Source organism: Nuphar pumila, chromosome 6 (assembly GCF_984573655.1).
Source record: "Nuphar pumila chromosome 6, dmNupPumi1.hap1.1, whole genome shotgun sequence".
In the NCBI taxonomy this organism is placed as follows: Eukaryota; Viridiplantae; Streptophyta; class Magnoliopsida; order Nymphaeales; family Nymphaeaceae; genus Nuphar; species Nuphar pumila.
In genome coordinates this window covers 32,598,812-32,611,293 of record NC_143254.1, presented here as the reverse complement: position 1 = coordinate 32,611,293, position 12,482 = coordinate 32,598,812, and the positions used below count along the sequence as shown (strand labels likewise).

The window sequence follows — 12,482 nt, the reverse complement described above, 5'->3', positions numbered from 1 at the left end:
ATTTAGCTAAACATGTAAATGTTTTCGGTTGTTATCATACAGGCTGTTTGCCAAGGCTTAAACTAAAATATTTTAGGCTGAGTTAGATTAGCTTGTGTAAGGTTCAGTTCTTGAAATTTTCATATTTATGCTTACCTGATATTCAGACCTATGTGTGTAAGAGCATGACATGTTTTGTTTCCCTGCATCTCACACATTAAGCTAAAATCAAAGTATTTGCTGCAAAGCTACATCTTATGCATATCGCACACTAACTTGATGTATTGACACGTGCACCACCACTTGAAGGTTCACATGCTGATTAAGATGTGTAATTCCATCAAAGTGTGTATGTGACATGAACATGTATGTTAAAGCATGCATTGACATGAATGCATAGTCTAAATAAAATCATACATGGGATATGAGCATGTGTATGGAATGAAAGCATTTAATGGAAGCATGCATCTTTAACTTGTACATGTGCGAACTCATGCATATGTTTATAAATTTATTGTTTTATGCACCAAAAATTTGTATACACGAATGAGCACTGAAAAGCATGTGAAAAATAATGCGTGGAGGCATGCGATTGATGATTTTTGCTTATAAATGCATTGATGGTCAATTGGATCATCAGGGGCTGGGTGAGCCTCGAGAACCAGTTGTTCTCTGATTTAGTTATTTTGATGCATTACAACAAATCAAAGGTGATATTAATGTTTTACCGCACTGTTCTATGTTGTCATGGGCGGTGGTCCCGTGAAAAGTTTAGCATGCTGATGTGCAAGCTTATGTTATTAATTTCGCATGTAAATTTGCAAGTGTAAAAGAAATGAATTAATAACCAGATAAAATAAAGTAAAGAATAGTGTAATTCACTTTCTCCTTGATGTCCCTGCTTTAGCGTGGGAATCTTGGATATTCGGTTTAGGGGAAACCGTGAGGATACAAAAACTCCGTGTGCGTTTTGTTGCCCCTGAACCCGATATTGAGGTTCTTCTCCTGGCCACGGTTTTAGGGAGAATCCGCCACTTTACCCGGGAGTGGTGTGTTAGTCACAGCTGTGAGTTTGTTTTAGTATACCAAGAAAGTGGCGCCAGTGGATGCTGTTTTCCCTGGTGTCCCCGACTTTGGATGCTGGTTTCCAAGGTTCCGATGGATGGTGCTGTTTCCTGATATCGGTCGAGGGCTAAGTTTGGAACCCGGTAATAAAATACAAATTGTGTGTGAAGCTACCCCGGGAACCCTACTTGACCTCGGGGACTGTACCCGTTTGGTGTATCCGCGGGCAATGATAAATTAAAAAGAGGAACTTAAGGATTGTGTGCATTTAATAGGACATGCATATGGAAAGAGAAAAACTTAAATGGAAGATAATAAATGGTTTATGCATTGCACATAAATCATGCATATTCTTGCTATGCATTAGTTCATGCATGTTTACCTGTTCACTTGGTTGTTTATATTGATCATTGTATGATGTTGAGCTCTTTTGCATTTAATTGCCTTATTGATTAAGTTGTGATCAATGTTACATATTTCGTGTTCCCTCCTGTTAAATGTTTAATTATGCATGAATGGTTAATTGACTTAGGAATTGATTATAATCGTATTCCTCAAAATATTACATGGATCTTATTTATGCTCTTTTTCTTATTTGATTCATTAGGGAAACCTGCAGAATTCTTCGGATTTCTGACCCTCTTATTTTATTGGTTTTTCCCAGGTACAAGTGAGCAGTGAAGTCGACTCGCTTCTGAGGGATACGAGGGTCACATTTGTTTCAGACGGCTTCACTTACAGACAGAGTGGCTCTACTGTTATTTTTCTTTTAGTTCTTCTGATTTCCTGCAATTTGATATTTCACTTTTGACATTGAAAATATTACTCTTATTGATTCATTAATAAAGAGTTCAGTGGATTGGTTATGTTTGATAAATGTAAGTTGCTTTGTGATGTGTGGTTATCCAACTGAAATTGGAACTGTAGAGACCCCAGGTCTCTGGGAAGTTTTTCGCGACTCTTAGAAAAAAAAATATTCCGCATTTTTCAAAGGTAGGAGTTGGGGTCGTTACATTCACTCAATAATATGGTCAGGATTATGATGAGACATTCAGCCCAGTATTGAAAATGGGAACTATTCGCATTATTCTAGGTTTGGCAAATGAACATGGTTGGACCCTTAGTAAGCTTGATGTTAAGAATGCATTCCTTCATGGGAACTTAAAGGAAGAGGTTTACATGGAGCAACCTCAAGGTTATGCAGAGGGAGACACAAAAGAATATGTTTGCAAATTAACCAGAGCTTTGTATGGTTTGAAGCAAGCTTCTAGGTCATGGTTTGAAAGCTTTTCCTTAGAAATTCAGAAACATGGTTTCTTCCGTTCCCAACTTGACCATTCTCTGTTTATATATAAGAATAGTACCACTGTGGTTTTCTTACTCATATATGTTGATGATATTGTGATCACTGGTAATGTTCCAGACCACATTCAACGAATTAAAGCTTTATTGAGTATGCGGTTCAAAATGAAAGACCTTGGGGAACTAAGATATTTTCTTGGTGTAGAGGTGGACAAACAAGATGAAAAAATGTCATTAACTCAACACAAATACACTCTTGATCTTCTGGCTAAAGCAGGAATGACAGATTGTAAACCTCTACTCACACCCAGTGTTGTCAACCAAAAGCTCAGTATTTGTGATGGTGAGTTATATCCTGATGCAGTCAAATATCGCAGTTTAGTGGGTATGTTGCAATACTTTACTTTTACTCGACCAGACATTGTATATTTTGTTAATCAAGTATCTCAATTCATGCATGAACCAAAGACTGGTCACATGGATGCTGTCAAACGCATCCTTCGCTATCTAAAAGGAACGGTGGGTGATGGACTCATATATATTCAATCTTCATGGAAGACACCAAAACATGGCATACTGGCCTATACGGATGCAGATTGGGCAGGGGATCCAGATGAGAGGAGGTTTGTTTCAGGATACTGTGTTTTCATTGGGAGAAATCTTGTCTCATGGAGTAGCAGAAAACAGAAGGCTGTGGCAAGATCTAGCACAGAGGCAGAGTATAGATCTATGGCAGCTGCCATAGCAGAAGTGACCTGGATTAGGCATCTACTTGCAGAGATGGGAGAGAATATCTCAAATTCGACACTTATGTGTGATAATAGAAGTACTATACAAATTGCATTCAACCCTATTCATCACAGTCAGACTAAGCATATTGAGATTGATCAACATTTCATCAGACAAAAGATAGCAAACAAAGAGATTGAACCAGTTTATGTGCCTTCAAAAGACCAAGTTGTCGATATGTTTACAAAAGGTCTTACAAGACACTGTTTCTGGAATCTGAAGAACAAGTTGTGCATGGTTCACTCCCATGCATAACTTGAGGGAGGGTATTAGAATATGGATTGGATATGGATCCGATAAAGGATCCATATCCATTCACGAGTTTTGTTTTGTATTTTAATGTAACATGTGCAACTAATGAAGGGCACCTTTGTCATTGTAAAATGATTGTAACCCTATTAAGCCTAATGAAGTATTACTGCAGCAAACAAGTTAATTGTGGCTGCCGATTTCTGAAAGCTCCCTCCTTCCCTTTATCCTTTCTCGTGCGTGCAACAGAACACGTCTGTTTATAGGTAAAATTAACAGTTAACAACCACCCTACGGCCAACGATCCGGCCTCCCCAGTCATTGGAGTTAGGGGAAAGGGGCTACATTAGTTAGCTCAACACTTCTGCAGAAGTTGGATGCATCCGTGGCACAGCCTCCTTTGGGGAATCCTCTCTCGGCTAAAGTCGTCCCTTTGGAGCGAACTCAACTAGCTATTCTGGTTATTGAAAATACATAGAATAACAGACGCCCGAACTAGTCTCAGTTGGTTCTACATTTTGCCTGCGCGTACCCGCAGGTTCGTAATTATCGAAACATAAGGTATGTTCACACTGGTCGTTGGGTCGTGAGATTTGCTTGCACTACTAATTCGCTTGCTTGCTCGATAGTTCAGTATGCTACTCGTTGAGCTGTGCACGTCTGTCAAGGCGTTACTCTAGTTGGTTAAACTGCTTACGCAGTTCTTTGCGGAGTAATAAGGAGCTTCTCATGCTAGTTAAATGCTTATAATAATAGCATTATGCCAGTTGCTACATATTAGCATGTGACTTGCTTTATCCCTTGGTCGAACTGTTTGGTGCTTATTGTAGCGTAGCACTTGTTGGCTTGTATCTCTTGTGATTGATGTGATTGCATACAGCTCGTAATCTACGAACTGGTGGCAACTAGGATTGATGTGGCCGCTTGTCCTATAAGTTGCTTACATATTGTGATATAACTGTTGCCGTATGAATGCTTATAAATGGCTTGTGATGCAATGGTTTATGCCTTACGATTAATTTAATTACTTGTTGATGGACTGAGTTATTTGATGGTAATTGTATGTTTTAGGAGCATTGTTATGAGTGCTCGTCTTATTCAGTTGTTTTGTTTGGCTGACGGGTAAAGTTAGTTACTCTTCGCCCATAGAATCAACTCGATTGCCATATCTGCGTGTTCTCATGTGTCGTTTACGCATGCTTTGAGGTCCTATTTGAGGATTGCAATATTCCTTGTGGCAATAACACGATGCGTAGGATTATATGCTTCTATGTGAAGTGATATGATGCATATTGCTAATATGCAAGCTTGTGCCCATATTGTGGCTACCGACCCCGAGGCGGTCAATGGTTCAGATCAGTCGATTAATGATGCATGTATCACTGAGTAGGGGTGTCTGTCGAGCACCTGATCTCCAAAGGATTATCTGCGGGGGCGTGTATGATCAAGATCAGGTACCCGGCTAGAGTGGTAGATTCATTGTGAGGATGTACACTGTCCACGAACGGGTAGCCGCAAAGACAGTGAATTCCTGTGAGGAAGTGTATGGTCCAAGACCAAGTATACCCTCTAGGGCGGTAATTCCTTGTCAAGTCGTATATCTTCCGGACCGAGCGATCCGATGTGAATCTTGTGTTTTTGCTTACCATAAAAAGTTATGGTGAGCTGTGATGATCTTCTGAGATTGTTTGTGATAGCCAACTATGAATTCATAGTTTCAACTTTCTGTTTTAGCATGATTACATGCAGGACTCAGATGTGAGAATCAGATCGTTAGCGATTTGACTTAGTGTTTATGTTTTGGACCTCCTACGGAAGGGTGAGCTTTTCTGAGAAAGTATGATGCCTTAGTGAGTCATAACAGGTGGCAGTTGGCCGCGTAAGGTTTTGAGAGATGAGAATAGATTAAGGTTATTCAGGACAACGCGTTTATTAGATGTAGTGAGCGACAAACGATGTCCTGATGGTGATTAGATGTTGTGATCTCGTTCTAGGAACGAGAATAAGCTAGTTGCGTGGTGGTTCACAGCCTACGATCAATTGAATCGTATGATGCGTTTGTCAGTTGCACTTTTTACTTGCTTTGAACTGCTTACTTGCTTTGAACTACTTACGCATTCGCACTACTTATTCGCTTGTACTACTTACGTGTTTGCACTATTTACCTGCTTGCTTTGCTTACCTGTTTAACTGCATATCTGCTTTAAACTGCGTAACCTACTGAATTAAATGTACTTAATTCAGTTCATTGTAGTCTCTCTTGTGCACCTACTAGTTTTTCGCGAAACTAACCATTCTATGGGTACAGGTGATGTTTAGGTACTCTACGGGCGATGGCGTGATTGCAAGATGGCTTCAAGACTTCTTCTTCCTGCTCTTAGCTCGCGTCCTGGATGCTTGGGTTTGTATTGGATTTTCCTTTGGATATCTGAATCTTGTGAGTTTTGGTTCTTTTAGCTAACGTGCCCAAAGTTGTCAGCTTGCCTTATGATTTATCAAAGAAAAATCTTCCACTGATTTCATAAACAAACTCTGAAGGAAAGAGATATATCTAGTGTCTTGCTTGTTTTTCTGAAAAGGTTAGCAAGTTTAAAATTTGGGGCATTACAAAGTGTACCTCTTTTTTTGGTGTATTCTTGTATATTTTTAATTTTATTATATGCTAGGTATACTTTAGGTATTCCTTTTCTTATGGTTTTTATGATAAGTATACTCATGTATACTTAAGGTTAGTTTTTAGGATTTTCTTTGATTTTATTTTTTATTCTTGTTTTTTGCATTATTGGTAGCTAGTCCAACTAGCCATTGGACCAGATGTTGGGATCTTCTAGCCGTTAGGATAGTCTAACAGCCAGTCTTTTGGTAAGTTATTTATACGAGGCATATGCCTCATTGTGTGTTTTGGAGAGAGGATGAATGTATGTAGAGTGTGAGTGCATGAGTGTTGTAGTGAGGTGTTCTTGTATATTTTTTGTACACTTTTCATTAATAAAATATTTAATTTTTTATGAGTTGTTTTTCTTCATGGCTATGCGTGGTTTTATTGTATCTTGTCAAATGCATTTTAACCTTATTTATGCTGTCATTTTTAGTGCTTATTGTGTCTTGGGTTCCATGACACTTTATGACATGGTATCAAAGCCAAGAAAATTTTTCTTGGTATGTTGCCTCTTTGGGTCTTGGGATTCTTTGGTTCAAGTCCATGCTTCGTGAAGGCATGGTGATCGATATATGACTTGGATTCAAGGGAGATCTTGATCCAGTACGTACCTTAAATCTTTATATATATGGTTTTTCTGTTTTGCTTGAGTTGTCTATCTCATGCATTATGTATGAGAACACTCATTTTTCCCATCTTTCAAAAATTATTTGTTACTTTTAAAGTTCTTTTGTTGAAATTTTCTTGTTTTATGCTTATTAATTAGCAAATGATTAAGCTCTTTGAACTCTCTTTGGTATATGGGGTTATTTTTAAAACCTTTAAATGTTTTTCAAACTTATTTAAGTATTGTTGGATAATTGCATTCATTTGTGCCAATTAAAAATTTTATTAAATATTTTCACGAGGTTTATAATATTTATTTGATTTTGTGAAATGATACCTTATACATGTGTGTGCTTATGAGATCTAGTTTGAATCTTAGGTTTTTGAACTCTATTTAATGTCTACGTGTGTAATCTAGTATTCTTGAGCATGTGTTTTCTTATTGCTTTTATGGCACTTAGATGCTTTATTTAAGTACCTCGTAGTTATAAATGTCAAAGAATGTCTTGGTGTATGACTTCATATTCATGTTTTTTTTTAGGGTTGTGATCTTTTGTTGAGGCTAATCCTTGTGAGCATGACTTAGAAACTTGCAGAATTTGTATAGATGCACATTGCATACTCTTAAATTATCTTTTGTATGGAATCTTTAGTTTATATATGCATGAGGCATGAGCACTTTATAAGATTTTGATATGTTTTCTTCATACATAATGTATTCATATTATTACCTTGGTTAGATTTGTAATACATGCTCTTATATTGAGTATTAAGCACTTTTGCTTGTATCTTAACATGCATTAGATATATAGGATTGTATTGTGATGCATGGCTTTTTTGGATATTATAATGTCTTTCTTTATGCATTCTTTGTGCATTATAGTGAGCTTAATGAAATAATATTTTTAAAGAGTGCTCTTAACATGCATTAGATTTTGATATGTTTTCTTTATACATAACATGTTCATATTCTTACCTTGGTTAGATTTGTAATACATGCTCTTGCATTGGGTATTAAGCACTTTTGCTTGTATTGTAACATGCATTAGATCTATAGGATTGTATTGTGATGCGTGTTTTTTGGATATGATAATGTCTTTCTTTATGCATTCTTTTTGCATTATTGTGAGCTTAATAAAATAATATTTTTTAAGAGTGCTCTCTCACCCTTAGTGGTTAGTGCTCTTAGTGACTTGTGTTTCCTTGACTTATAGTATAGGCTTCTCTTTGTGCCCTTGGTGGCTCTTTTGTGTGCTCTTATGCTTATGTTCGCGACTTGAGTGCTTCCATTTCCCTTGTGTGTTTTTGCCCTAGCAGCATTGTGATTATTTCACTATTGGCTATTTTCCTCTTGAATTGCCTTCTAATTACATTCCTTTTAAGGCTTTATGTCTTTTGAATTTTTGATGTGTATTATTGTGTGATTTATGGATGTCTTATATATGGCCTCTCATGATGTGTATTTTGTCATCTTGTTTTGCATATGATTGCACCTTTATTTACTGGAGTTTTTAAACTCCTTTTATTGGACTTGATATGAAATCTTGTGTTTCAAATTGGCTCTTGTTTATAGCCGCTTTTTGGAAAGTGATTTCTAAGGTTTTCTTGTTGCCTTTTTTTGGCTTTGGTTTAGTCCATCACAGTATTTTCTTTGATGCACCGTCTCTTTCCTTTCGCCTTTTGAGGTGAGTTGTGTGCACCTTGTTGTTGTGGAGCCAGAGATGTTTAGTGCTTATTGTGCCCCGGGTTTCATGTCATTTCATGACAATTTGTGTTTCTTACAACATAAAAAACATGCACATGTACAGATTTTTTTCATGGTTTCTTTTTGCTTTTATGACATGGACAGATGACTTAAATTCCCAAATGTCCCAGCCAACCTTGTTCTGGCTTCCTAATTTGTAAAAGGCCTAAAGTGCTTGTCTTTCATGCCAAAATAACACAAAACATTCTTATAATCTCCATGATTCAAAAAATATTCCATTATTTACCTCTACTACCATTAGCAATTAAGACCTATAAAAATCATCTTTCATAGGAGTGAAAAGAAATTCCAAAAGATTTGAGATGCAGTGGCTGCTAAAAACTCCAACAAAGGTAACATTCTTATGATCAAACTGTAGAACTTTGTAATGTTTCTATGTTCTCAAGGTTGTACAGCATAATTGGCAGAATGAGGCAAAGATTGCCTGTAATCTAGTTTAGTGCTGAAGTTATGGTGGCTAAAATCATGAAAAATTTTGGTACATACTCCAAATTTTTTATGCATTCGAAAGTTATTTGCCCCTGACCAAGTACAGCATCAATCTCTGCTTGAGCCTTCTCCATTTTGGGGGGATTCTGCAACAGGAAAGGCGTACAACAAATTGAAGATACCACTTGAATTAACATATAAAGAGATGACTACTAACAGATATGGTATATGCTATGGATAATTGAAACTTCAAATGATTCAAGGTTTACTTAACTTATTCTTGGAACTTATTTAGAGATACATACTTGAGCAAGAAGAAATATAGCCCATGTGAGAACAGCAGCTGTTGTTTCATGCCCAGCAATAAGCATCGTCATCAGATCATCTCTAAGCTGAAAATACAAACGGATATAGAAATACTCTGATCAAGAAAAAAACAATTAAACAGAAAAATACAGAAATTCTATCTTTTTATGCTGACTAAAATGATTAAATATGACTATAATGAATAAGCTTTTCACCTGAACATCATCAACATCTTCCCCCTTCATGTCAACAAGGAATCTCAACAAACTTGCATCCTAGAAATAGGGTTCAAAAAATATAAAGAATCATTACAAGTAGAGGCCTCAATGTTTGAAGTTTCATGAAGTAATTGAAAAAGTGATAGATGTCTTCTATATGTGAGAATGTCATCATACCTTAATGTTTTGGTAATCTCTCTGTTGCAACTTTTCAACATCCGCTTCCTATCGCAAAAGGTCCAAAAAAAAAAGAGCAAAACAAAACAAACATGTGAACTTGTACAATTAGCATGTAGTAACATGCAAACTACCTTTAATCATTACTTAATAAACTGAAAAATACAAAGAAACAACTGAACAAGTTTCAATGTTATATATAGACAATAGAAGTTTGTTCACACCCTTGTGCGTATTTTTAGCCCTTTGTTGGCATTGAGACTATACTCTTTATTTAGTCGTTGATACACTTGATTTTTTAGTGTCATTATATGTAGACAAGAGATGTTTATTCACATTTTCGTGTGTAATTTTAGCCCAATGTTGGCATTATACTCTTGATCTAGTCGTTGATACACTTGTTTTTTTAGTGGCATTAGATGTAGACACGAGATGTTTATTCATAGTTTCATGTGTGATTTTAACCCATTGTTGGCACTATACTCTTGATTTAGTCACTGATATACTTATTTTTTTTAGTGTCATTATATGTAGATAAGAGATGTTTATTCACACCTTCGTGTGTGATTTTAGCCCTTCGTTGGCATTATGTTCTTGTTCTAGTCACTTATACACTTGTTTTTTAGTGCTGTTATATGTAGATAAGAGATGTTTATACACACCTTCGTGTGTGTCTTTGGCCCTTTAGTAGCATGATGATTATGCTCTTGTTCTAGTCACTGATAAACTTGATATTTGAGGCTTAGAAGGTGATTGCTTGTAGTGATTAAATCAATGTTTTTAATTTGCAAAATTCATTCATTATGATGTATGAGATTTTTTAAAATCTATTTGTAATTTGTCTAAACTCATTTTTTCTTTTATAAGAAATGGTTGTTTAAATATTTTCATGCATTTTGCATTTTATATGCTTTAATTGCATGAATTATCACATGATTAATTGTCTTCCATAATTTGCATAAGGTTATGTTTTTTTCAAGCATATATTCAATAGATAAATCTTTTTTTTTGCTTATGTTGCCCTTTGTTGGCTCTTTGTATTGTCACATAGTGGACTTGTACTTGTGCACTTTTGTTGTAATGACCCTAACTCGTACCTATGAAAAAAAGTGGCAATTTTTTTTTTAAATAAGTGTGGAAACATTCTCATAAACCCAGGTCCCTTAAAGTTAGACACAACCACCACCACAAGAGATCTTCTACCCATCATTCACACAAAACACAAACTTTATTTATTAAAATACAATATTTTAGAGGGATGCAATTATAACAAATTCATAACTCAATTAACTATTTATGCAATAGGGCACAATTATTAAGCATGAGGGACAATAATTTAAGCAATAAAGACATTTGACATGCATTAGGGAAAAAACATCATTCATTCACCAATACATCACAATTAAGGGAATAAATAATTATGCATGATCTAATGCATCGCAAGAATATGCATAATTTCAGTACAATGCATGAATAAATTATTGTTTTTTATCACGAGTTTCTTTGCATATACATGTCTCTATTAAATGCACACAATTTAAGTTTCTCTTTTTAATTATTGTTGCCCGTATATATTCCAAACGGGTAAGAATTCCCAAGGTCAAGTAGGGTTCTCAGGGTAACTTAGCACACAAGTTGTATTTTATTATTGAGTTCCAAACTTAGCCCTCGACCGAAACAACCTTCGGAACATTAAACATCTAAATCTAATGTCGGGACACCAGGGACATCCAAATCCACAATTGTCACTTTCTTGGTATACCAAAACAACAGTTGTGTCTACACACCACCCCCAGGCAAAGTGATTAATTCTTCCTAAATTCGTAGTCAGGAAAAGAATCTTAATATCAGGTTCAGGAGCAACAACAACGCACACAGAGTTTTAGTATCATCACGGTTCCCCAAAACCGCAATGTCCAAGATTCTTATACTATAGAAGGGACATCAAAGAAACATAGATTACATTGTTATTTTAATTTCTTTTATCCTGTTATTAATTCATCTCTTTTAATTTGTAATTTAACATGCAGAATTAATAACACAAGCTCGAAAATCAACATGTGAAACTCTTCACGGGACCACAGCCCGTGGCAACATAGAACAGTGCAATAAGAACAATAATATTATATTTGATTTTTGCAATGTATAGAATAAGTAAATCAAAGAGCAACACATACTCAAGGCTCACACAGCCCATGATGATCTATTTTGATCATCGATGCATTTATATGCAAAAATCATAAATATCATGTTATTATGCATTACTTTTGAATGCTTCTCAATGCACATTCATTTATATCAATTTAAGGATGTGCATGAAACAATAATATTCATATGCATGTGCATCAGTTCACACACTCACATTAAATGCATGCTTTCATTCAATGCACATATTCATGTTAAATACATGCTCTCATTCATGAATCAAACATGTGAACATTCATGCATTTATTACATGCAAAAACATATCATTTCAAATGTATACATGTACATGAGACAACTATGCAATAATACTTTGATTAAGCATAACATAACGAATCTTAAACATGTGCAAACTATTACTTATGTGCATGCATAACCAAGTCTAACTCAAATAGAGAAAAATTATGGAATTATTCATGCCAAGACTGCTTGAACTTTTTTTTTTAAACCATCAGCACCCTGCCGACTGGGCTCGGTTGCAGCCCAGCCGACTGGCTTGGATGGGCCTGGCAGGGGTACCACACAGCCCAAGCTGGGCATGTGCACCACCTGCCAAGGCCTGGCAGCCAGCTGAGTGCCAGCTAGCCCAAACAAAAAAAAAACATTTTTTTTTTGTTTCCTGTTTTCTTTTCTTTTTTTCTCATGCCCAGCCAACACATGGCTGGGCTAACACAAGTGTTCAAGGCCTGACAAGCTAACCGAACTCAGTTCGGCTGGGCTGCCAGCCGGCCCCAAG

General features: G+C 36.1%; 1 protein-coding gene across 1 annotated transcript in view; it reads right to left on the bottom strand.

Annotated features, from left to right (window-relative positions):
- Nucleotides 1-12,482, bottom strand: part of CYP97B3 (cytochrome P450, family 97, subfamily B, polypeptide 3) — a 122,241-nt gene that overhangs the window by 47,561 nt on the left and 62,198 nt on the right. The window contains exons 7-10 of the mRNA XM_090010191.1: nucleotides 9,545-9,592; nucleotides 9,365-9,424; nucleotides 9,149-9,235; nucleotides 8,901-8,989 (exon numbers count right to left, since the gene is read on the bottom strand). Of these exons, the coding sequence (XP_089866317.1) occupies nucleotides 8,901-8,989; nucleotides 9,149-9,235; nucleotides 9,365-9,424; nucleotides 9,545-9,592 (284 nt within the window). The remainder of the gene's footprint in view (nucleotides 1-8,900; nucleotides 8,990-9,148; nucleotides 9,236-9,364; nucleotides 9,425-9,544; nucleotides 9,593-12,482) is intronic.